Here is a 25,597-nt window from a genome sequence, read left to right on the forward strand (position 1 = left end):
GAATACAATGTTTACGTATATAATTTATGCTATAACTACAAAATGCTTCTGAAACATTCTAATTACTTTGGACTGCGGTAAGTATATTAGAGTACAATACAACAGCTTAAATGTTTACTTATGTAGCAACTCCTATATTTATACACTATATATTTAGCATTATAAGAATGCTATAATAACTGCTATCGAGAACGGTTGTTATTGTGAAATGGCAACAGGGACATTGGGACATGACACTGGCTGTGCGCCAATCGATCAGAAAACACTTGTCTTTTGGGGTGATCATTTATGACTATTGTTGTGTTCTTAAAGTATGTATCTGGGTAGATAAATCGGTAGAGCATATAAGGTTGTTTGATCCAAGGCACCGCCACTGCCACATCAGCGTATGAGTAGCGCAGTAAATCGTGCGGTAAGCACTGGGAGCTGATGACAGGTGTTGCGCATCCATCCTCCAGGGGTTTAGTGCATTGAAACGGGGCTTCCTGCATTCTCAACTGATACCGACAATAAGCCTCTCCAACTCTATAATATTGAATGGCTGAAAGATTGTCATTGTTAGAAAATACAATACATAATGATTCAAAATATATTGTATTTTAAATTTAATTTCTGGTGTCTTAAAATTCAACAAAGTGGAAAGACAGAACTCAATGGACACCAATGAGTTTGACATTCTTTATTCCATAAATTCATTAAAATCCGTTTTAGCTCCTAACTACTGACAACCATCCCTAACCGAAGCACAGCAAAAGTGGTTGCGGTAAAGTTTAAATGGGTACAGGACACAAAGAGACACAAAGAGAGACATGACAAAGAGATGACAGAGAATTCCACAGTTCCCTTGGCCCTCAAAAAGATTCTTCACCACAGGACCAGAATTAAAATAGAGGTTTTTAGGCAGCAGAAGCTACACAGTTTAGAACAGTGTTCAAGGGATTGAACACTGCTTTAATTCAGTTACACCTCTTTGTTTTTCTGGTTAGTTCTTGTCCTTTAATTGTGTCCTTTTACAATCACTGTAGTGTAGCTACTTGTCAATGTGACAATAAAACTCCCTTTGTCTGGGAAGGTGCAGGAATTGAAACAAAATTGAGTACTTTTCCATGACTTGGAAAGAACGTACAACAAACACACCATAAACACAACAAACGTATCTTCCACCCTCATTATCAACAATCAAAATGTAGACTCAATATGTGATCTGAGGCGGGGATGGTCACAAATCAAGCACAACGAAGGTAAAGAATAGAAGATGAGATAGGTAGCAGGACAAATTTTAAATTACACTCTTCTACCAAAGTAACACAATTTGCCTGGCCAGACTGGTAAAACATTTTGCAATATTTTGAGGAGTTAAGGTACTTAACTTTTTTTGTCGCGTTTTTCGGAAAAATGCGACAAAAAATATGAAAAACGCAGTAGTGTGCAGACACCTTTAACTGTTAATTAACCTTGTTCTATTCCCATACTGTAATAAATAATTGGAAACAGGTATTGCTGTATTATTGGTAAAAGAACAGAAAAGAAAATCTCAATTACAGTCAGTAATTACAGTCCCGGAGGTCTTGGGTGGTGCTAAGAGGTTGTAGGATTAAGGCCAAACAATGTGTGAGTGTGTCTGTGTAGCATTCAGAAGGGAGACTTCTCAAGGTGATTCTGTGTGGTTGTTTGAGGTTTCCTCACATTTGGGCTCTTTACTTTTTCTTTTCTCCACCTTGCTGTCCCCATGTCATCTTGGGGCTTATGCCTCCAGCTCAAAGCCCATGCCCACTTTGTGCCCGCCAGCGTTGAAGTTCTTTCCATCAATTAGAGCTGAGAGAGTAAGCTTCACACCTGTGGGGAAGTGTGTCAATCAGTTCCAGAAAGTAAGTGTACCGTTGTTGTGCAACAGAGCAATGTTTGAGATAAGGCCTTTCTGTGCAAATTGGGCTGAGGGAAAGCATTCTCCAGGGATTCAAAATGTATTGGTAAAGCCCTTCTAGCTCATCTTAACCACATGAATCCAAGCACCCCTATTCTGACACAAACATTCGGCAAAAAATAACTACTTGTAGATCGGCTATTTTTGGCAAATACATTTCATGTAGAGATAAAAGGAGCAGGCCTAGTATAGACTCCTGGGGGACTGAACTACAGTAAGTAAAGGGTTTAAGTAGTTAGTAGAATTCGGTGATTATAAGTTATTAAGTTGAAACGATAGGATGAGAGACAGTGATGCACTTACCTGGCCTCAGGGTTTGTGTGTAACCAACGCCAACGAGGCAAGCATTGTTGACTTTGGTCTGTGAGAAGCAGATACATGAAATAGTAAAATAATCATGTATTTTATAACAATGTACTTGTATGCACAGTAAAAGCATGCAAGCAAAATAATATTATTTTAACTTGCAAAGTAAAATGACAATAATAACACTCCAGATTTTACTGTGGTCATGGCTACCCAGATACGTTTGTATCAATGCATTAATCACTATAAGTATGCATAATGTATTGTATAAGTCCAGTCCACTTTAGCTTATTATTGTACATCCCCTTTTGTTCTTGTGACAGTGTAACTCTTCTCCGACCGCATGCTGAAACCAGTACTCACAGCCAGTGAGGTGTCCTTATCTATCTGGTATTTGGCTCCAATTCCAAAGCGTGTGTTGTTGCTGCCGGCTGTCCACGCCAGGTTGATGGCGGTCTCCAGGTTGCCGTTCACCTTCTGGTAAATGGAGCCGCCAAACTCAGTGCCGTCGTTACTGAAACACAACACCACATGAGCACTAGTATAGTAGAGAGGAAACAATCCATGTCTGTGTCACTGGGGTTTATCCTGAAGTTCATTCCCCTTGAGCAGAGTTTCTCTAATGGTCACTCTTGCTCCATTTATCACTTGACGGTACCCTGACGGTAGTACTCACACACTGGTGTGGAGCTGGAAATCTCCGGCTTTGTATCCCAGGGCGAAGTTGTTCTGGGCCAGCTTGGACTTAGCAGTGTCAAAGGCCATCTGGTAGCCAGCCAGCCAGCCCTCGTAGCCCAGCACGGCAGCTGCGTGGACCGTGGGACCGGCCATGTCGAAGTCAAGGTCACAGCCCACGTTGACGAAGTCACGCTTGTAAGCCGTCTTCAGTTTGCCGCTCTTCTTGCTGCCGAAATAATGTCAAGTGAAGATGAGGGCGATACAAATCAAATCAAATCAAAGTGTGAATTAAATAATTGCCTAATGAATAATGGGATGGGTCTTACCCAGTGTTGGGCACGAATGACGTGTCCAATGACAGCTTCAATCCATTAGCCAGCTATACACAGACACAGCGCAAAAAAGGGAAAAACCAACATGAGCTTGCATGAATGTATAAAAAAGGCTTGGATAGATATGCTTCTTTTTCATTGATCTGCTAAGCTGGTTTCTGTATAAGTAATAATGCTATTATTTGAGAGGTCAATCAAGCTTTCTGGATAACAGACTGCTGTTCTGCCTCAGTTTACGTTGCTATGGAAGCTTGTAAACTAATACAATCAATATTTCATGTGAAATTATTGATTTCGTTTGGAAGTAAAGCAGGATAATGTACAGTGAGATGGTCATCATTGGTCATTACTGGACAATAAACCTGTCACCCCTACCTACATTTGTAATAACTATAGCTTATCTCATCTATTCTTCATCAATATAATTTCTAGACCATATCCCTTAAATAATCATATTACTCACCTGGTCTTCCATTGTGACTTCCGTTGTCAGTGTGTTGTCTGTGTTCCATTTCTGGTTGAAGCTGAGGCCCAGCTCCTTCACTTTGTACTTGGTCTCCAGGTGGCCACCTGATTTCCCTGTATCTGTGTTGTTGGTGCCAGAGGTGTTAAACTCCTGAAAGAGAGAGGGAAGTTATTTAGTTTTATTTAGTAATTAACTATAACATTATAAAACCACACGGCAGGTAGGCTAAATACAGATGAGAGAAAAAGGAGTAGAGGGGAAAACAAAGATTTGAAAGAAACCCCACCAGCATCACTTCAACACATCTCCTCTGCCACACAATCCCTTTCAAGTCTGTATGACTAGGTTATAGATATAGAGGGTATGCGCATGCATAAAGTGAATGGCAGATCGAGTGGCAAAGTGTGTGACAAAGGGAATTTAATGTTGTTTAAAGTAATTTCATGCAATCAAATAGGACTTTTCTGTTTGGATGTATGGGCTATCAAGGCCAGAAGGTAGTTTTTTGCCACTCAGTAGGCTTTCCCGCATAACTTCCTGGTATGATGATGATGTCACGCACATACCCTCTATTGTGGGGAGCTACAAAGTGTGGTTGCACTAGTGAGTCTTCTGAGGAACAGAGGATTTGTGGAGAGTTGAGTGGGGAAGGAAACTAGGTAGAGCTGGTTTCTAAGTGTATCTGAGGTCAATGCCAGAACAGTTTTAGCAGCAGAGGATATTGTATCAGCTGAAGGGACTACTGCAGCAAAGAAGTATTTATTTACTCAGAAGTATGTCTACCTCACACACTCAAGCCACAATCACTATCGCTGCTTTACCTTTGAATGCACCTGTATTTAATCACACACACTTGCACACAGAAAGACTGACAAACATTCTTACCATCTGACAAGGAATGTCCAAAGAGAAAGCGGAAAAAGACAGAGAAAAGATAGCATTAGAGAGAACTACACAAGATTTACATTGGCCAGTTTATCTGCTTTCTGAAGGAAAATAAAGCAGAGACCTATGAGGGGGAGGAAGATGCATGCAGTGAGTTTTGGCATTGATGGAATACATTTACAGACGTTTTGAAAGCAGTGTATTGGGGCAATGTATGGTAATTCGTATGGCTAATTACCATGGCGTCATAACAGAAATAGACTTCTAGTTTGGAGGTAACTAAACATTTGATGAAATGCTTATTTTCTTCAGTGCTACAGCATAGCATACCGCCTGATGGAAAAGAGCGTAAAACTGGTTGGACACTCTGGGCAGTATTATGCGTGTCTTAGGTACCAGGTCTTATGACTTAACTTAAGACCTGGAGGCGTGGTCAATGCTGTTTGGCCACTCAGAATAGCCAAATGGCATTGATCACGCCTCCAGGTCTTAAGTTAAGTAATAAGACCTGGTACTTAAGACACGCATAATACTGCCCTCTGTGTGTTAGAATTAAACTGACTATGTCAGGCAACAAAAACATCATTTTGGCATGGCTACAATTCTGAGTCAGCCATCTGAGCTACACCGTAGACTAGAGCTCCAAGACAAAGGTCTGGACATAAAGCTCAAAATGTTCACGCTTCCAATGACTTTTGTACTTACAACTCCACTCTGGGACTTGGTCTTCACGTCCAGTTTCACGGCCCCAAAGCCTGGAAAGATCATAACAAAAACAGAAAAAAGGTAAAAAAAAGTCAGCATTTATTCGAACAAAATTGGCTCGTGTTTCGGGGGAGAGACTCCTATACGGGCGGCACCTGTCAGCAGGGAGTGTTTGGCTGGAGGAATAGTACAGAGACGTTACATCATCCCAGTGGGGGCTCCTCACTGGCAGGTGAGCCAATAGGTTAAAACAGCAGTGACAACACAGAAATGTGTGTGTGGAGGAAGTGTAACGACGAAAAAGGGGTAAAAAGCTGTAAGTCTAATTACTTACCATAGCCCTTGTTGAAGATGTCTTTGGCAGATTTGCCCAGGTCTGCGTATGTGGGTGGGACAGCCATTATGCCTGTGGAAACAGGTTAATGGTTTCAAAATCTCTCTCGCTAATGAAAACATTGATACAAATACACAGATACATCTCACCTGTTTCAAGCTAGATAGTGCATAATAACATCGAAAAGGCTTCTGGAAAATATGGAAAGAGGCACCAAAAACAAAAAAGCGGCAAAAGGAAAGGGTCCACATTTCAGTTCACAGTAACACAGGACACACTGCACTACAGAGCTCAGTAACCACACAAACCACAGCACTTCATCACAGCAGCATCTATGGTCTATGCAGACAAACAAAGCAATAACATCCATCTATCCTGGTGTTTCTACCAGCATTTGCAAGCCAACAGATGACCAAAGCTAAAAGCTGAAGCGGGATGTAAAGATGGATGGGTCAGTTTAGTTGGAAAAGCACTGACCCTCTCGAAGTGGCCATACACTGACATTGACGGCTGTGAGATATATACAGCCCAACCCTATTGATTCCTTGGCCTCAGTCCATTAACAAGCAGCAGACGTTATTTAGCTAACAGGATCCATTCTGGACTATGATAACCCATAGCCATCCAGAAAATGAATGTTAACAGCATAAGAGATAAAGCGATAAAACTAAACAGGCCATAGCAACAATAGCACTACAATATGTGTGCTGCAATCCCTGTGTATGTTGAAGCAGATTTGGTTAGTCAGCAGCTAACACTACTGCACACCGTCATCAGGGTCCCCTGGGTCAGCTGCACAGAGCTCTGTCAGTGTGTGTGTGTGTGTGTGTGTGTGTGTGTGTGCTAAAATCTATTTTCCTTTATGTTATGTGTGGGCAGGAATACTTTGAGGACATTTTCTGCTTTTTATCATTCCTGTATGTATTTTCATCTTAGCATGGCACTGACACTGCTCTCCCCTGTCACTTCCTCTTGGGTAGAGAGATGGAAATGCAGATTGCTGAGGATCTTTCTAGGGGCAGATTCACATTATGGTCTCGGGTGCACATTCAGGACCACTTGGCAGATGTTGTGGTAGTGTGAATGCTGTGTACCGTTCCCGGGACCGGATCACCCAACCGTTCCCGGGACCGCATTGGGACCGATTGAAGTGTCCCCGGATACGGATCGCTGCAATGTGAAAGCATTGAATGAAGTGTACTCGGATGCGGAAGAAACAAGGCCAATGTGAATCATGGCCAGCGGGGACCAGGAAATCGTATTCGGGGTTCGAATCAATCGGACTCAGTGTGAATCTGCCCTAGGACAGCTCGACTCAAGGGACCCCGATGGCAGGTCCTCGCCTTTCTCTCTCTGGTCTCACCGGCTCCGTCCCGCAACTCACCGTGTTCCTTGAGCACGTGGTGCTTGCATGCCCCACAGTGCTCTTTGTTCTCTGTCTGCTTGCCCTTTCCTGTACTGTCCTCATGCTGCTGCTGCTGCGGCTGCTGCTGCGGCTGCTCGTGCTGCACCTTGCTCTCCACCTTGCTCTCCTCGCATGTCTGTGCCATGATTTCTTGAGAAGAGGGGCGTGCAAGAACACATTTTTGGCACGCGCATTTACACTGTTGTCACAACAACTGACTGTGTACAGTACTGGTTATTGTTGTGCTTTTCTAATTCTCTGTGATGTATTAAGCCCGGCCTAAATACTTTTTATATAAGGACATTGGTATTTTCTTCATTTTTGAGTGGTGCAATCACTCCAAGCCAGGAACAGCAATGTCCCTATGTCCGTCCGTCTATCCCTATGACTGTATGTCCCTATGTTTAGGTTACCAACAGGGGGCGCTGTTGCACCACTCAATTCAGATTGGTCTGATTTTTAAACATGCCGGAAAAAGGTCGAAAGTATAGGCGAAATGTATACCTGCGTCACTCGCCGAAGATTTTCAAGTAAATTTGCAACATAAAGTATAAATTAAACTTCATTGGACATTTCACAGGATCTCAGCTTCAGATTTTCTAGTCAGAGATAGTCTCCTATCTAAACAGGTGTAACTTTTGCAAACTATTGCATCATGAACGCACTATGTACTTTGTGCTACATAAAATAGGATTGGTTGATACAGTGTGTATGGCCCTTTATGTACTCATTTTGCAAGTGCACAGGCTATTGATATAAAACACAATGCAACACCTAAGCTTAGCTAAGCTTTTAAACACTTTCAACCTGTTTTTTTTTTAAACCTTATAGATTTTTTATATTTTGAAGTTGAAAGAGTTAAAAACAGTAACAAAAACATTGGTCCACAGGTCTTATTTTCTGTTTTAAGAAAGTCACTCCCTTTCTCTGTTGATGGTAGCACATGTTGCTCCTATAATTATTTTAATGTCTTATTTGTGTTCAGAGGTGGTGTGTAGATATATTACTAACACAACAGGAGTCATGCCCTCATGTCCTCTGTGGCATAGAGGGCATAATGGCCTGACTTGCTCTAGGGCAGATAGAGCCCATGCTGTCTTAGCACTGTTCAGTTTCTGAGGGACTTTGCATCTGTCTGCTAGCTGATCCCACCAGGCATTCTGCTGAGTTTGTGCAATTCATGGACAGTCTTTGTCAGTTAACTCCACCCTCTACACACACACACAAACAGGCCAGCACGCACGCGCATGCACACACACGCACACACACACTCAAACAGGCCAGCACGCACGTGCATGCACACGCACGCACACACGCACTCAAACAGGCCAGCACGCGCGCATGTGCGCCCGCGCATGCACACACACACACACACACACACACACACACACACACACACACACACACACACACACACACACACACACACACACACACACACACACACACACACACACATCTTTTAGTCTGTTTTCAATGCTTTAAATCCTGTCTTCGCTCCCTCCCCAAATCCTGCTCTAAATTTAGCCTAGGTGAATTTGACACTATACAACACGTGACCACATGGTTTCAAAATGGGTGCCTTGTCCCCACTGGACTTATTAAAACATCTGAACTGAGTAACATCCTGTATCCCAAACAAACAAGCAAAAATGAGATCCACATAGGCTACATACTCAGCAACCCAAACTAAAAGCACTCCCAATGTTAAAGACAGAGGGGCAACAGTGACTCCCATTACTCACCCAATCACAAGACAGGAATGCAACTAGCACACAAAACATGCATAAGGAGAATGAAAGTGTGACAAACAGTGAGATAAGCCATAAAGATACACCATGATATGAATGTATAGCCTGAATGTACAGTGCATTGGCCCTATCATATTCTGATCTCATGAACATAATATTCACAGTTTCACACACAGGAGGGCTTTAGGGTTCGTGGAGACAACACACTACTGGGCCCAGATCTGGCCTGCACAGTGCACATCAATAAAGATGAATTAATGTGATTTCAGTACTTTGGATAGCGACTTTCCACATGGAGCCTATAGGCCTGCCGCCTAGCTTAGTGCTACTGCCTAACCCTAATGCATATCCACAGAAACGGCTCACCACGAGCAACTTAATTCACGAATAAACCCCCTGCCTTTCTTGTCGGCATTTCTTCGTTGACCTTGTCCTTTATACATTAATAGTTGCTATAAATACCACCGACGACCAGATAAACCAATATCCGCCGACATCACAGCCATGGTTTGCGACTTTGCGTATACAATTTGCCAAAGATGACCAGAACACCCCGTCACCTTGTCATGTGGACCTTGCTTCTCCACAAATAACTATACGTACTAGCTTTTAACCAGATGTATGGCATCGAGGTGAACTTTGCTTGTAAACGCTGACGCTCGTCTACTTGTGAACAGAAAGGGCTTAGATGTTCCATATGCCCTATGGGATTGGGACAGCCACCTTCAATTGGTTCGCATTGTTCATGCGTCAGTACTACTAGGCCTCTTTCTCTGTCTGGTCGTGTCCCACACCACACAAAACAACATATCCTCACGAAAAATAACCCGTAGGTCCTACTATTAAATTATGGAATGCAACTTCATAGGCTATTGTTTTAAAATAAATAATATTATGGACTAGTTTTCTTTAGGCCTAGTGTAAAAGAAGACAGGCAGACAAGAAAACAATTATATAATCATTATTCAGTCATTGTTCCTACATGAATTATGATTACTTTACTATTCCGTTATGTTAATAATGGGATGTGATCTTGTCAGGTTGCTGTACCCTGACATAGGCTACTGCAGACTGCACTACTCCCACCCTGCTGTATGCGTAGCGTACCTCCTCCCATCTCATTACAAAACCAAATGACCGGAGTCAGCTCCTATGTGTCATTGCCATGCAGTTAGAGCTCTATGAAAAAAATACCTTACGATACGATATGCAGTATGTCAAAAGTTTCATATCCCCTACCTTTATTAATGGGCCGATGCGCCTATAGTTTCACAAACCTCTGCTCGCGCTATGGGGCACAGTGAAGGAGAAAGCAGACACAAGGACTGCGCACGCGCCGCAAATGCACGCCGAGGGCGGGGCAGTTGTGCAACTGTCATTGAGATGTATGGTCCAATGCCCCCCCCTATGGTCCAATGTTTGTGTTGACAACATTTTACATTTTGTTGTTTGTCGTCATCAAGTAGGCATGACCACCATACAAAAATGTGCAATTTGTTTTAATAGCCGGGGAGCCACAGACCCAAAAGCTCAACGGTTAAGGATTAACCTGTGATGTCATGCCATACTTTTTATTTGTGTTTTCTCTATTCACTTGGTCATTAAGGTCCACAGAATGAGAGGCCTGCTCTAACGATAACATCGCGAAAAAAAAGTTATGGCCATTTTTATATACCACACCATAGACAACCAATATAAGGCAACATTTCCCAAATTTCATCATGCTTTAAGTAGCATGTGACAATTGTGACATGTCAAACTAGGTGGTTTTCATGATTCTGAATCCATTCCAAGCATTTGTTTTGCACGAAAAACACTCCTTGGCCTAAAAACGGCCATAGCCGTCATCACAAATGTGATGAGGTCAGCACAAATGTGATGAGGTCAGCACATTTGGGCACATTTTGGCAAGTGGCTATGGCCTACACAAATGGCCATAACTTTTTTTCGCAATGTTTTTGGCAGAGCAGGCCTCTCATTCTGTGGACCTTAATGACCAAATGAATAGAAAAACCACAAATAAAAAGTACGGCATGACATCACAGGTTCTGTCCAATTTTGGGCCTGTGGCTTCCCAGCTATAATGCATAGTGAAGTGTAGCTTAGGCCTACAAACAGAATTAATTAGGACTGGTAGTGGTAGGTAGGAATACTTGGATACAGCATACTACATACTTTCATACACCATTTCGAATCAGAAAATAGACTTTCAAATAAGATTCCAAATCAATCAATGATTCCAACAATTGAGTATTGAGTAAATGTATATATATATATATATATATATATATATATATATATATATATATATTCCACAGTGTGTAGGTTGGTTGTGGTTATATAATTATTGTCCATGTGTGGCTCCTGACTTTGGTGGTGTAATGAAAGCATTCCTCCCGCAGAGGGCAGTGGTGTCACGCTGGCCGGGACATGGAACGTTGAATGACTGAATGGGACAGTAAAGCTAAACCACCTACCTATATGAGCATGTGACCACAAAGCTGTCTAATGCGGCCGCACCAAATGTGCGTATCATGGCCAAATTATGGAGCCTACAAGAAAATCTAGATGGCCAAAGTATGCCGCCTACAAAAAAAACATACTCCAGGGTAATGGACAATTTTAATGAAAATAACTTTCCATGATGTGTACGTCTGTGTACCGTTGCCATGGTGACGATCGTGTCGAGTGTTGTTGATACTACTGCGTCATCAATCTGCGAGAACAAAATCGTCAGTTGGTCAACAAGACATTCCAAAAGGTATCTTATTTATTTATTTATTTATCCTAACGCAAACTTGAATAACTTGTTCCAATATTTTACAAATTGATTGTAGAAAATAAGATTGATAGATAGTTTTTATTTATTCCAACGTTTTCCAAATACGATTAAGGCATGAATGGCATGCAAAGCAAAGCTAATTTATCCATGCTGGCTGCAGCAACGCAGATTATTTGGGTTTCCAAACATACCGGTAGATTAAATGTGCTATAATGTATTTATAATATTTTTTGTATAGTCTTATAGTAGGCTATTAAGTGATATCAAGCAATATTAAGCTCAGTGTGAAAACCTCCCTCTAATCCATTAGATATTTTGTATGCCTGATTACCGTATTGCCTGTAGGCTATAGCACTGTCTGTAAATGTGAACGTCCACTTTATTAATTCCAGCATCTTCTGATGTGTGAGGGTCCTTCGATGATATCTGGGCCAATTCCCCCAGATCCTTCTCTTTTTCCAGAGTACTACAAACGTCCCAGCTCTGGTAAGGTCATGCCAGTCTGAAATCACCTCAATAATATTGTAATTGCAATTCAATGTGAGAACATGCCTGTTTTCATATACGTGGGTGCGTTTGTGGGTGCATGCGAGTGAACATTTCAAATGCAATTTATTTGCAAGTAGGCTACCTCAATCAGGCAATGTATCTGCAATATTAGAATTGTAAAAGATATGCTTCTCCTTCCTTCCTGCAGCTCGAGGACGTTTAGAGGGAAACTCTGGTGGGACTTTGTCTTTAATCTCAGGCCCCCTGGCCCCGGACCCTGTGATGTACCCTGGCTGCTACAGTGCTCGAACCCCTCCTCATCGCCCTCGCATTGGCGCTAATGCCACCCATATTCTGGAGAGAGGACAGAGGGGCGTTGTCGGGGCACTACTCAAACTGGATGGTGTCCCCTTCACTCCAAATGTCCCTAAAGAAAGTATGTCAAGCTCTCTTGTTATACAGAGCTTTGTATTGTATTTCTGTGAAGTTGGGCATATACATTTTGTTATAGGTGATGATTTGTAGCAACCTCAGGATTTATAGTTGGAAAATTAAGCTTGTCTAAAAATGAGTGCATCTCTGTAGAGTCGGATGGATAAAGATGAATAAAATGGGGATCAGTATGTAATACTCCTGTTGAATCTGTTTACAGAGACTTAAAATATTATTTTTTATAGCCCAACTGTGTTACTAGTAGTAGTCCTTGACTCCTCAGTCCTCACCTATAACAAGTATTTTCTTTTAAACTCTGTTCAAATAGCCTGTAAAGGAAACCAACAACTTTTCTTACAATTTACGTTTGTTCCATTTCAGAGCTGTTGGTACGTGACCACAGAAAAGACAATGTGCGTAGACTCAGGGAGATCCAAAGGCGCTGCAAAGAGCAGGAGGCTGAAAGAGCATGCTCCCGCCCTGTTCCTGTCAAAGCACTCTGGACCTCCAACAAATACAAGGATGTCCCATCCAGGGTCCAACAGGTAAGGAAGTCTAATTGTGGTAAATGAAAATCCTAGATTGAGTTATACTTGCTAATGTTTTATAATTCATTCCTCCTGCTTCTTAATACAGGAGACCAGCCCAACTACCAAGCCACAATGTCAACATTTCCTTAGGGCCCACTCTAAATGTGGGTCACCGTGTCCCCCTAGACCACATAACAGCTCCTCACTCTCTGCTCTGCAACGTCCAGCCTCTTGTAATTCTTCAGTAAACCAAAACCTGCAGGTGAGACTAGCCACTAGCCAGACTCTTTCTTATTGTAGATACCCTCTGTCAGGAGCTGCACATGTTTTTTGTTGCTACAGTTGTTCTCATTTGCAGGTTCAGGGGAAGGCTGTGGACTTTATAAACTATAATGCTCGGACTGCGGGGAAGACAGTGCTGCGTCGGTCTCAGTCACTGACAAACCTCAGAGATAGATCTGTAGATTCTGTACCCAGTGCAGTCAAGGGACAGGTTCCACAGTAGTGAGTATTCTTCTTTCACTCATATTAAGCTGCAAAATATCTGATTTACTTTCCATACATTTAAGTATAAAACTTAGTTGCTTTGTTGCTATGTCTGTCTCTCTTACATACACTCATGCAGTCTTGAGGAGAGGAAGGAACAGTGGCGTAGAGCAGAGGAGGAAAGGAGACGGAATACACCTGATCCCAGCGTCCCTAAAGGTCACACCCTGATGCCAGAGCAAGAGAGACAGGAAACCCTGCAGTCACTTAAAGAGGGTAAAGTTTCATTTATGCTCCACCGCACAATGGTGTTGCCTGCTCACATGTGTTGCTTGCTCACATTGCGGTATCAATACCGCAATGTGGAAATACACTGTTACAAGTAAAAGTCTGGGTTCAAAATGTAATGTATAAAAATCATTTGAAAATAACAGATCTACAAGCTCATTGTGATCTTGTAGATCGGCTATTTTCAAATGGCCGAAGGGCTGTAGTGGGTAATGTATGTTTTGAAATAATAAACAAAATATACAAAGTAACTATAGTAACTAAGTTTTAAAATAATTGTAGTGGAGTAAAAGTATAATACTTTTACTTCTACTCCACTACATCTCAGAGGCAACTCTGAGATGTAGTGGAGTAGAAGTAAAAGTACAGAAAATTGGAAATACTACAGAAAGTAAAAGATATCTCAAAATTGTACTTAAGTACAGTATTTGAGTAGTACTTGAATACATGTAGTTACTTTACACAACTGGACTCCGTCGTTCTATGGACTATTCTGCATCTATACATCTCTGCCCTTCTGTTTAGGATGAATCTGTTCATTTTAGGGAATATTCTGTGACTCTGTGTCTGTTTGTCCACAGCCCACCAGTCCATGGTGAGAGAGCTGCTCTCTCTTCCTGTCAGGACAGACACATTCAGCATCCGTTCTCGCCGCGCTCAGCTGGATAGCAAGCTGTCTGAAATGGAAGAGGCCATCAAGATATTCTCCAGGGACAAAGTATTCATCAAAATAGATTCATAACACAGACCAAAAAATAAAGATTCCTCTCGGTTTTGTATTTACTTTATATATTTTAGTTTTAGTTTTATTGTGGGTTTAAGTTTTATTTGTGTGAATCGGTGAGTCTAGATTATGATTAGGAATCGATGATTGAATGATTTATTCACCTGTGTGTGTGTGTGTGTGTGTGTGTGTGTGTGTGTGTGTGTGTGTGTGTGTGTGTGTGTGTGTGTGTGTGTGTGTGTGTGTGTGTGTGTGGACTAAAGCACATGATGTTTCAAGTGAGTGGGATATCAGAAGCAACTGAAAATATTTGTGCCCTTGATAATGTATTTTATAAATGTGGACTCAAATAAAGAAATTGAAATGTGTGTGTGTGTGTGTGTGTGTGTGTGTGTGTGTGTGTTAACTATAGATTTGAAATTGCACCATTAAAACGTGTCATGTTTAAAGAATAATGGAATCAGATGTGTTTCTATCAATCTCTCTCTCTTACACACACACGCACACACACACACACACACACACACACACACACACGAAGCATGATGTGCCGACGTGTCACACTCTATATAAGGACACTAGTCACACAGAGTCCCATGAGTCCCACCCATAGAGTAATAAAAGGGGTCCCACCGGGTCCCACCCCCATACGTGGTGACGTATAGTCATTGTTAGCTTCCTTTGACGTGCTGCTAACGTGCTAGCAGCTAAAGACTTACAGGACATTTGCTTCCTAATCCGACTGGTCAACCACACAATATATAGCAACAACATATTTACCATTATACGATCAAGTGAAGGACTAATCAACTATGAGCAAAAGGAAAGCACCTCAGGAATCCCTGAACGAAGGGATAACAGACTTTCTAACCGGTACGTGTTGTAGTGTTGAGCTAATGTCTGCTATTAAAATGGTCTCTGCTGTTCACAGATTGTTAGTTGCGAATTGCAACACAGAATAAAGATAGATTTCTTAAAAGATAGTATTTTCGGGCACAATGTTATGTTTTCAGAAATGTTGGACTGATGATGGTGTTTTTCACTTACAGAACTGGCCAATTATGAGAAGAATGTCAACAGAGCCATACACAAATACAATGCATACAGGTACAGTCATCCAACGTGTGTTTTAATATTGTCCAGAGGTTAGCCTATCTATCTTAATACACATTTTAGTTTTGGGTTGTGGTCATTTCTCAGAGTTTATTAAGCATGAAAAATAATGAAATTGCTTATTACTAGTCTATTCACAATTCCTTTCTTTGATGAATTGAGTATGAAACAGAAGGACCCCAATGGAAACAAGCCATAGTGCTTGTGCTTTTTTGGTTCTAAATCATATATTAACAGACCTTGTATAACTGTACTGATGTACTCTCATGTGCCTGTCTCTGCAAACTGTTAAGTATTCAATCAATCGATCAATCTTCGTTTTGAAATTAAATATATGGTATCTTGTGTCCTGTGTTTAGGAAAGCTGCCTCTACCATTTCCAAATATCCCCAGAAGATCAAAAGTGGTACAGAGGCTAAGAAACTGGTGTGTACAAATACAGATTGACTTCAGCCTGCTGTGATTTGTAGTTGGTTCATGATTACACTACCATCTCAGCACAGATGGCACAGTAAACTATACAGTATAATTGATGCATTCAAGCTACATGGAATAACAGTATGGTTGCAGCTAGTGAAAGATTGTTAGTTTCTAGCAGTGCACTACAATGTTATACCATGAGAATGATAATTATAGTGAATTGGGATGGCATGCCTGAAGAATGGATGGGATTCCTAAGGAGCTGTAGAGTCGACATTCTGCATATCCAGTGTCATGCATCATAGAGGGAGGTCAGTGGGGTCACTAGGTGACTGACCAGAGACTGTGTATTGATGTACTGGGATTGTTAAGCTTTTCTAATGAAGGTTGACACGAGTCCACCAGGATTCCTCCATTTAACCAGAGACATAGTTTGACAAGGATGCCCTTCTGTGAATGTGACACCCTCTACTGTAGTGTGAAGACAAGACGGTATGCCAAATGACATCGATATGTTTGTCAGCAGAGTGGAGATGGAGGTGTGCCATGTTTAGAGTCATCACTCGAATTGTCATGTTTCCACAGGAAGGTGTGGGAGCTAAAATTGCAGAAAAGATTGATGAATTCCTGCAAACTGGCACGTTAAGGAAACTGGAGAAGGTGGGTCTGGGGAAGCATTCATGAGTTTTTTTTTCTCATGCATTACGTTTTTGATTGTGGCTTAACATTTATGGCTGATGCGTATATTTTTCCTCTAGATTCGTAATGATGACACAAGCTCCTCCATCAATTTCCTCACCAGAGTTACTGGAATTGGGTATGTAATTCTGCAAGAATTCCCAGTCCAATATCGAAACTCTTCATACATTGTGACCAATTAAAATGCTGTTCATTTTATCCATTTTATTGAAGATTTGATGATAAAGACTGTAAACCAGACAATGTAACTGTCTTTCTTGATCAACAAGATACAAATAAGCACAGCATCACATACAGTACAAATGCAATAAAGGATTCAAACAACACACAACATAGAATGCTGTACTTTATCTTTCTATCTGGAACACTGAGGGTGTAGAGGCAGGAATGTGTTGAATTTAAGATGGTCATTTTTAGTTTAGTTTAGTTTATTTCGAACCTTTCACATGTATAACAATACATAATACATTATAAGAAATAATGGTCATTTAAATATATCCCTTAGTTTCTACATGCAACTAACTACTTTTTTGATTCTACTTTTTCTCAGTCCTGCTGCAGCCAGGAAGTTCTTTGATGAGGGGGTGAAGACACTAGAAGGTTTGTTCTGCAGCTGTTTTCAGTTCACATTGGCATCACAGTAATTTGATGAAAAGGCTATTATGGTTTGACGGAATTGACGCACACAATTTTGTGAACAAGGCTGCCGTAATAAAACATGTTCTTAGCCTGTGATATGTAAAAACCTGAAAAATGTATTTTGGAAGTATATGTCTTCCACTTGCAAGATATAGCTAATATCTGGAAGTAATAATTTATTGTACAAAATAAGACGGGGTCTAATAACGGATGTTGTATCATTAAAGACAACCAAAACATAGTTACTTGTCTCTGCAGTGACTACTTAAGTATCAAATTAAAGTTAATAAATGTAAAATATTTCAAAAGTCCACGATTGCTATAGGCAGCATAAACCGTCAATGAACACAAACATTGTAAAAAACTAACAGCAAATCACCATCCCTGAGCATGCTCATTGCCTTTCTGAAAAGGAGATGCAACAGATATCGTAAAGTTGTACAATTCCAATATTCATTGCAATGATGAGTTATGCTGACAAATGCAAAACTATAGCTCTGGGACTAATAAGTTATACAACGCATCTTTCGCTTTTGTACTTTGTTAATAATGAAAGAAATGTAATTATGCTGGCCTCTCTAGCATAGTTTTTTATGCATCATATGTTATGAGAATAGAAATTTATATATACCTATCTTTTTTTCTATTTTAGATTTGAAAAACATTGAACACAAGCTAAACCATCATCAACAGATAGGACTCAGGTAAAGATGGAAGGTCTTCTACATCAAATACCTTATAGGCGTATACAGGCTTGAGCTCTGTAGTATGTCCTTTATTTCCTTATGTGAATATAGAAAGTGTGACAGAGCTTCCTTTTACCTCTGTCAGGTACTTTGAGGAATTTGAGAAGCGGATTCCACGAGCTGAAATGCAGAAGATGGAAGTGAGTCATTTAATTGTTTACGTATTTCTGGGTGACTGTTCATGAAATGGTGTAGTTTTACATAAAGTGGCCTTACATTTGTGCTTGTGTTTGTTTAGGTTCTCATTATGAAGGAGTTGGAAAAGGTAGACCCAGAATACATCGGAACCATTTGTGGAAGCTACAGGAGAGGTGAGAACATTCCATTTAAAGATATTGCAGTTTGCTTCTGGTGTTGTCTTTATTCTTACATCCATGTTGATGATACCTAGGTGCTGAATCCAGTGGTGATATTGATATCTTACTGACCCACCCAGACTTCACCTCTGAGTCTGAGAAGCAGGTGAGGGACATTTCTACAGTGGCTTGAATACCCATACAATACCCATACAACTTCACTCAAATTCCTTTAATTCCAAACTTCCATTTGTTTGTTTCAGCCCAAACTCATCAATGCTGTTGTGGAACACTTTGAATCCATTGGATTTGTGACAGACACTCAGTCCAAAGGAGACACCAAGTTCATGGTGAGGCCTCTGCTTAATCAGCTTACGTGTGGGCAAAACCCAAATGCGTTTGATAGTGTAATTGGTAATGCAATTAGTGCTGTAATGAAGTCGATATGCCCTCACTCCACTAAGCACACGAGCCTCATGACCGTGTTCACTATGTGATGGTTATTGCTAACATAGCAGGGGTGGGCGACTATTTGTCATTGGGGACTACATGAGAAATTCAGATTGCTGTTGAGGGCAAAACTAATTCATATCCTAACCACACCCTATCATTACATTAGCAATATACCATATGAGCTGTATACATTGTTTAATAATTTATATATATTGGCACTCTGGCTATTGGCGTGTGCAGCCACCTTCTTGTTTTTTCAAGATTTCCTCTATAATAATTTATAATAACAATAACATGAAAGTAATTATACAACAGTTGGTCACTTCAATATCACATCTTGTATCTATTTGTACAATTAAGTCGGTGTAATTAACAGAAGGAAGATTGCTTCTTAGAGAGATTTATTTTTCTGCATGTTTGGTCTCAAAATGACGACCCAGGTTTTAGTCTCTACAGGGACAGGATTCTTACAAAATAGGCATACGGCTAAAGGCCCTGAGCATGGCTGACAATCGCTGTAGTCATTGTGGTGCGTCTACATTTTTCACACTTTTAGAGCTCTTTCTTCCAATCTCAGCCAAACAAAGTGAGCAGCAAATCAATTGTCCCATCGCAAAGCGATCTGATCAGGTCAGTCGCTGTATCTGCTGTTCTTGCAAATCGGCTTGGTGTCTCAGGGCCTTTATTGCGTATGAGTGGGTGAAGGGGGCACACCATCAGTGAAAAGATACTTCAAAGTCCATTACTTGTGAAAGACCTTACATTTACTGTCAAATATTCTCCTTTTAGCACTCACTTTCGTTGGACAGTGATACCAAGATGCTGAGTTTTGATTGATTGATTGAAAATTGTATTAACAGTTTGCAGAATTACAGTACATTTCAAGCACAAACTCAATACAAAGGCTGTTAACTGTGAGTGGACGACCCAATTAAGCATTACACTTGTTTACAACAGGGTCCACCATGTTCAATTCATCAAAACATTTAGAGACGTACAAATAGACACTTCTATATAGACAAAGAACAGTACAGGAATTCATCATAATGGAGGTAAAAAGGGAAAAGAAACATATACAGTGAGGGGAAGGGGGGGGGATTCAGATTTTACGGGGGCCAGTTTCGAATTGCAGCCATCCGTAGGTGCCCTTTGAGAGCGGTTTTGAAGGAGTCAAGGGATTCGCATGTCTTAATGACTGTTGGTAGTCAGTTACATGAACAAACATGAGTGATACACGTTATGTCCCCAGGACAAGGCTTGTAACAGAAGGCAAAGGTGCATTTGCCGCAAGGGCTACCTCAGTGGCTCTTTTAAAGTCTCATTTCTATAAAAGGGCTTTCAACTAGAGGAATGGACAGCTAGACTCTGTTCTTTCTTGCTCATATTTTTTACCCTTCCAGTATTGCCTTTGCTTGTTGCCTGTTGTTTTCTGCTCTGTTGTCTGCAAAACACTTTGTAAACTTGTTTTTGAAAAGTGCTATACAAAATAATGTATTTATTATTACATTGGATCAATGCTTTTAGTTTAGACAGTTTTTGGTTTAGACTAGTCATTGGTTAGACCAGTCATTAGTCCTAAAACTACAACCTATCTCAAACCCTCACCCTAAACCTAACCTCCCACGGGGCAGCACACCTAAACCTAACCTTAACCCATGTCTAACCAATGACTAGTCTAAACTAAGTATGCACCCCTTTCAGATATGTGATGGTGGTACACACAAATGCATGCATTCATGCACAATGCATAAACCTGTGCCTTCAAAATAAAAGGAATTTAGACCATTTCTCTGACCAACAGGCTGGTTCTGGCCTGCAGGCTGTTTAATGCACATGTCTGTTCTATAGGGTGTTTGCCAGGTGCAGAGAAATGATGAAGATGAAGATGAGGAGGAGTACCTTCACAGGCGTATTGACATCAGGTGGGTCTCCTTTTATTTTGGTATTAAACTTCAAAGAGTTAGTAAACATGTTTATAAGTCATGGGTGCCTATATTTTCTTGTTAAATCTGTACCCATTTATCCCTGTGCTCTCCTGGCTGTCCCAAGGATAATTCCCAAGGACCAGTACTACTGTGGTGTTCTGTATTTCACTGGGAGTGATATCTTTAATAAGAACATGAGAACTCATGCTCTGGAGAAAGGCTTCACCCTCAACGAGTACACCGTACGGCCACTCGGGGTCACCGGTGAGTCACTGTTAATTTTCAACAGACAGCAATTTGGACCCTGTTTCAACTTGATGTAACTCCTACCTGTCAATCAAGAATCAATGTCTCTTTCTAATTTTGTTTTGTTATTTCTACTCTGTTATTGCTGTCTGTTGTGTAGGAGTGGCAGGCGAGCCTCTGATGGTGGACAGTGAAAGGGACATCTTTGAGTATATCCATTACAGATACAGAGAGCCAAAGGACCGCAGCGAGTGAAACACAAAAGCGAATTTATCTGCTGGAGAAAATGTTAACAAAACAACGGATTACCTGTAAACAAAAAGTGTGAAGCATGTTCATGAATGCATATGTGTTTTGTTGTGTTAGTATTCCTTGGAATATTTTTTATTTACTTAATGTTGGAAAGAAAGGAGCTGTGATGGTTTTTTATTTATTTTTATTGGTTTTGGGTCAAACCTTAATATAATTTTACTTAAAAAAAGAAGTAAATGCTCAAATTGTCATCTTTAACACTGTTAAAGCATTTTCCCTGTTTTGTTTTTTTGTTTGTTTCTGTATGGCAAAGCTGGCCAGAGGTTAATTGAGCATTACCTTGTCAATAGTTTTGCATACACACAAAAGCATTTTTAATCATGGTGTCCTAACACCGCTTTATCATATACCAATTTGACTGTGAAATAACCTACACAATACACTGTGTCTTGGTTTAGCCACGCATCTCATTATTGTGAAATATTTTGCTGTTGCCTTGTTTGTTTATCTTAGCAACAGTCGGTGCTCCTGAGACGACGGGGCTGATGTTAAGCTGAGCTTCACATATTGTAGCTCTGTGACATTTGCATGGCGTAACCTCATCATTGAGCTTGGTGTGCCTCAACAGTTTTCAGTGTCATTATTTCATAATGAAGTATAGGTCAGATGGATATCAACCACTGGCTGCCTTCATTGACTGGGGTTCCCCAGGGCTCGATCCTTGGCTTGGCCATGTTGGCCAGGTCCTTTTTTTTTTTCAAGCTAGGTAGCAAGCTTCTATTTTTTCTAATGGTTTTGCCTCTTGTGACGTTACCAAAATACACACTGGTAATCCTGTCAGACTGATAGTGTATTGTTTCTGTTAAATCCAGGTAAATGAGAGAAATTTGAGATTAATAGTGTTTCCCTGTTCCATAATGAATTTTAATGTAGTACTGACTACTGGAAATTGTAAGACTTGTGTGATTTATGCCAGTCATTGACATGTGGAATACCTTGCATGTGCCATTTCCCTTATGTTTTATAGACATTTGTTCCATATTTGTGAATATATTGGTGTTTATTTTAGTATTTTTATAATGTTGGGTGATGTTATAGGAGTTGCGTTTCTGTGTGCTTTTGGTCAGCATATTTGTATTTTGGTAAAGGGTTATTGTTGAGATATATCCTGTTTCCCAACTTTAATCTTTCAAGTGAACTTAATAGACACCTTTAACTTGTGATGGCTGGAATCATAAAGCGTTGTGCTTGCATGTGGCAATCTTTATGTCCAAGAAATAGCAATACATGAAAGTATATGAGTGAAATAAATACATGATGAAAAGGTTTACTTTTAATCCTGTTTTCCCCAATCTCAATCCAATAATACATTTTGTTCAAAAAGTAATGTCCATGACCAATAACTAATTTGTGAAAAGCTACTTTCTTCAATTAGCTTGTGGAAATACTGTACAAATAAAGCATCAACAGTAAATCACAGTTTACCCTAAACTGTCACAATCTTCAGTGAAACGAAAAGGCACCTTTAAACAGTGTAATATTATGGCAATTTAATCGTTGCTTCTGTACAGTATCAGAAGCAGCCAGCGTTTGACTTTGACGCTAGCTAGGCGTGAACATTGTTATTTACTAAGGTTGTCAGGGTAACGAGGCTATAGACGCAAGGCATGATGGTTGGAAACAAAATGCTGACAGAAATACCAGGGAAGACAGTCCTAAATGGACCAATGGCAGTGCGAAGTGCGTTAATAGCAGCCAATGGGATATGTTCAACACAGCATTCTACGGCAGTCACACACCCACATTACTTTTGTGTCAACCACTTCGCGGGAGTTGTCGCTTAGAGAAGAATCGCCTCTTTAAAGAAGTCAAGCAATCTACGAGGATATAATAGGTAAATCGAAAATCTATGTGCATCTAAATAGCCGGTTGTTTCAGCTATAACTGCTATACATTTGAATACAGAACAGTCAAGTCCGTAGATGTGGTCAGTGAATTGATGGCCTTTTTTCTTTGCTCAAGCTAGCGTTTCGCGTTCATATTTGCGTTCATTCATTGCTGTGTGTGTGTGTGTGCACGGTGGCGTGGTTCTCTGTTATATCCCCAGCTCAGGGTCTTAAGCCATTTTAAAAAGGAAAGTCTTTATTTGTTGCATTATTTGAGCAGAGACGCGGTTAAACACGCGTGTTTGCTTATTTTTTTGTTTTGCCGAGTTACAGTGCAATCTGCAATACAGCCTGGTGTGAGGACTGTGCGCGTTTTATTTTACACCTAAAGAAAATATACGATTGATCAAGTGTCCTCCTGCGTATCCATAGAAACTACGGAGCATCGTAGAGAGATGCTGTGATGCTGATGGAAACTGTTATGCAACAACACGAGTATATGGCCAGTTTCATTGGATATCATGTGTTGCTTATTATGTAACATTAACTATAGCTTACTGCATGAAATGGCATTTCTTAAAGCTGTGATTCGTGACTTAAATTGAACTGCGGTCTCGCGCATGAGACCAAATTTCCACTGTTGTTCTACTACGGCAACACCCGCTTTACTTAGTCAGGGGAGATGTTGAGCTATGAGTTTCATGCAGTACTAGTTGTCAACCAGTAGGTGTCCTACCTACACGACAGACGCAGTCTAAAATTCTCAACAGAAGAGTAGGGAGAACGCCTCCAAAATTGTCTACCCTTTCATTTACTGAAAACTACAATTGATGTGAATGAATGTTCCGATTCAACTGATAACATAACATACCAGTCCAGGGTAACACGTTAACAACCCTACCATGCATGTTGGCTAAATTTACGCTTTTATGATGGCAGCTTTAAAATCCCCAGCTCAGAAATGTATCATGAAGAACTAGTGTCTAGTGAGTAGCATGTCTGCACTAATGTGAAGAAGTTTAATGCCCCCTACTGTTTTTGGTTTCTCACAGCAACAACAACCATGTCTGACAGAAAGGCAGTGATCAAAAATGCAGATATGTCTGAGGACATGCAGCAAGATGCAGTGGAGTGTGCCACACAGGCTCTGGAGAAGTACAACATCGAGAAAGACATTGCTGCGTACATCAAAAAGGTAACTACTATTCACTCGCACTCGCAGTAAAATCCAGTGATTTAACTCGGAGGGTGTACAAATGGAGCCAAATTTACCCATACATGTGCAATTTGTACTCAATTACAAATGGATAAATTAACACTTAACACAGATTTTAGATTCAATATTTTTTACACTTTGTTACATCTTATATACGAGAAATATTTTTTACTGTGTACGTGTTGAAATAATACATTAAGATATTATGCCTGCTTATTTAAATTGTGAAATACTAATTATATGCACATAACTAACCAGTGTATTGCATTAGTTAAAACATAAAATTGTCATTCACCTCTTATTTGCAGTTCTGTTATGGCAATGGTAGATGCACAATAGTTAATGTCATATACGCAAGGGCACCACTCTGTACATATGCTGGCAATTATAATAAAATTAAGACTATTTGGGAGCCTTGATTTATATTTTTGTCATAGCCTTAAACCTAACATCCCTATTTTGAGAACATCTATGCGAACATTTCAGAAATGGCAAAAATACCCAATCTAACAAAATATTTTGCGTGGAACTTGTAGATCGGCTATTTTTGCTATTCATCATATGAAGAATATAGGGCTGATGGTATTGTTGGTCTCCCCCTCACAGGAGTTTGATAAGAAGTACAACCCCACCTGGCATTGCATCGTTGGGAGGAACTTCGGCAGCTACGTTACCCACGAGACAAAGCATTTCATCTACTTCTACTTGGGCCAGGTTGCCATTCTGCTGTTCAAGTCCGGCTAAGAGAAATGCACTCCTATAACACCAACTGACCATTATTTACTGACTGATTTTGACAGAAAGGCTCTATCATTCCTGATAAAGGGGCACTGCCTTTTTCTGTGCTGCTTTCCTACTTTGAACTACTTTGTTTTTGGAGGAGAAAAAAAAAAACCCCATGGCCATATGAGAAATGAAACATGTATTTATTTTTTGTCTTTGTTTCATTAGGTGTGACCAATTTTTTTTCTAATTAAAGCATTATGGTTTGGCTGTCTAGGAGCATTATGTAGTGGTCGTTCTTTTAATCACTGTTGTACACCACACATTCAATTGAGATTTGAAGTTAGCCCTGTTAACCCTTTAAAACAGGGAAATGATTAGTGATACACAAAATATTCGGCCGCAGAAAATATTCGGCCGAAAATGGCAAAATGTAGCTTCAGCCTATTCGGCCGAAAATATATCA

At 40.4% G+C, this 25,597-nt stretch overlaps 4 protein-coding genes across 7 annotated transcripts; 3 read left to right on the plus strand and 1 right to left on the minus strand.

Moving 5' to 3' along the window:
* Positions 1-664: 664 nt before the first annotated feature.
* Positions 665-10,164, minus strand: vdac3 (voltage-dependent anion channel 3). Of its 3 annotated transcripts, XM_079515277.1 has the most exons (10): positions 10,026-10,164; positions 7,015-7,185; positions 5,631-5,702; positions 5,297-5,346; positions 3,704-3,856; positions 3,235-3,287; positions 2,907-3,134; positions 2,594-2,744; positions 2,228-2,285; positions 665-1,836 (listed from the first exon to the last, which is right to left on the minus strand). In XM_079515277.1, the coding sequence occupies exons 2-10, from the start codon at positions 7,178-7,180 to the stop codon at positions 1,745-1,747; spliced, it is 1,023 nt and encodes a 340-aa protein (XP_079371403.1). In that variant the 5' UTR covers positions 7,181-7,185; positions 10,026-10,164; the 3' UTR covers positions 665-1,744. The 3 variants fall into 3 exon arrangements, with proteins under 3 accessions (XP_079371403.1, XP_079371404.1, XP_079371405.1); XM_079515278.1 differs by lacking the exon at positions 7,015-7,185 and having other exon boundaries at positions 10,026-10,158; XM_079515279.1 differs by lacking the exons at positions 7,015-7,185; positions 10,026-10,164 and adding an exon at positions 9,347-9,370.
* A 1,280-nt stretch (positions 10,165-11,444) lies between these two features.
* On the plus strand, positions 11,445-14,714 carry enkd1 (enkurin domain containing 1). The gene is made up of 8 exons (XM_079515273.1): positions 11,445-11,547; positions 11,961-12,054; positions 12,266-12,493; positions 12,871-13,034; positions 13,126-13,281; positions 13,378-13,523; positions 13,645-13,781; positions 14,375-14,714. Exons 2-8 carry the CDS (start codon positions 11,970-11,972, stop codon positions 14,533-14,535), a joined length of 1,077 nt encoding a protein of 358 aa, XP_079371399.1. The 5' UTR covers positions 11,445-11,547; positions 11,961-11,969; the 3' UTR covers positions 14,536-14,714.
* Positions 14,715-15,178: 464 nt separating this feature from the next.
* On the plus strand, positions 15,179-22,635 carry polb (polymerase (DNA directed), beta). The gene is made up of 14 exons (XM_079515280.1): positions 15,179-15,390; positions 15,567-15,624; positions 15,990-16,056; positions 16,636-16,710; positions 16,809-16,867; positions 17,300-17,349; positions 18,041-18,092; positions 18,220-18,274; positions 18,373-18,445; positions 18,526-18,596; positions 18,694-18,780; positions 20,732-20,805; positions 20,933-21,072; positions 21,215-22,635. Exons 1-14 carry the CDS (start codon positions 15,330-15,332, stop codon positions 21,307-21,309), a joined length of 1,017 nt encoding a protein of 338 aa, XP_079371406.1. The 5' UTR covers positions 15,179-15,329; the 3' UTR covers positions 21,310-22,635.
* A 431-nt stretch (positions 22,636-23,066) lies between these two features.
* dynll1 (dynein, light chain, LC8-type 1) lies at positions 23,067-25,405 on the plus strand. Of its 2 annotated transcripts, none has more exons than XM_079515286.1 (3): positions 23,067-23,200; positions 24,245-24,387; positions 25,015-25,405. In XM_079515286.1, the coding sequence occupies exons 2-3, from the start codon at positions 24,256-24,258 to the stop codon at positions 25,150-25,152; spliced, it is 270 nt and encodes an 89-aa protein (XP_079371412.1). In that variant the 5' UTR covers positions 23,067-23,200; positions 24,245-24,255; the 3' UTR covers positions 25,153-25,405. The 2 variants fall into 2 exon arrangements, with proteins under 2 accessions (XP_079371412.1, XP_079371413.1); XM_079515287.1 differs by having other exon boundaries at positions 23,200-23,293.
* Positions 25,406-25,597: the final 192 nt, after the last annotated feature.

This window comes from Electrona antarctica (assembly GCF_951216825.1).
Source record: "Electrona antarctica genome assembly, chromosome: 12".
Classification (NCBI taxonomy): Eukaryota; Metazoa; Chordata; class Actinopteri; order Myctophiformes; family Myctophidae; genus Electrona; species Electrona antarctica.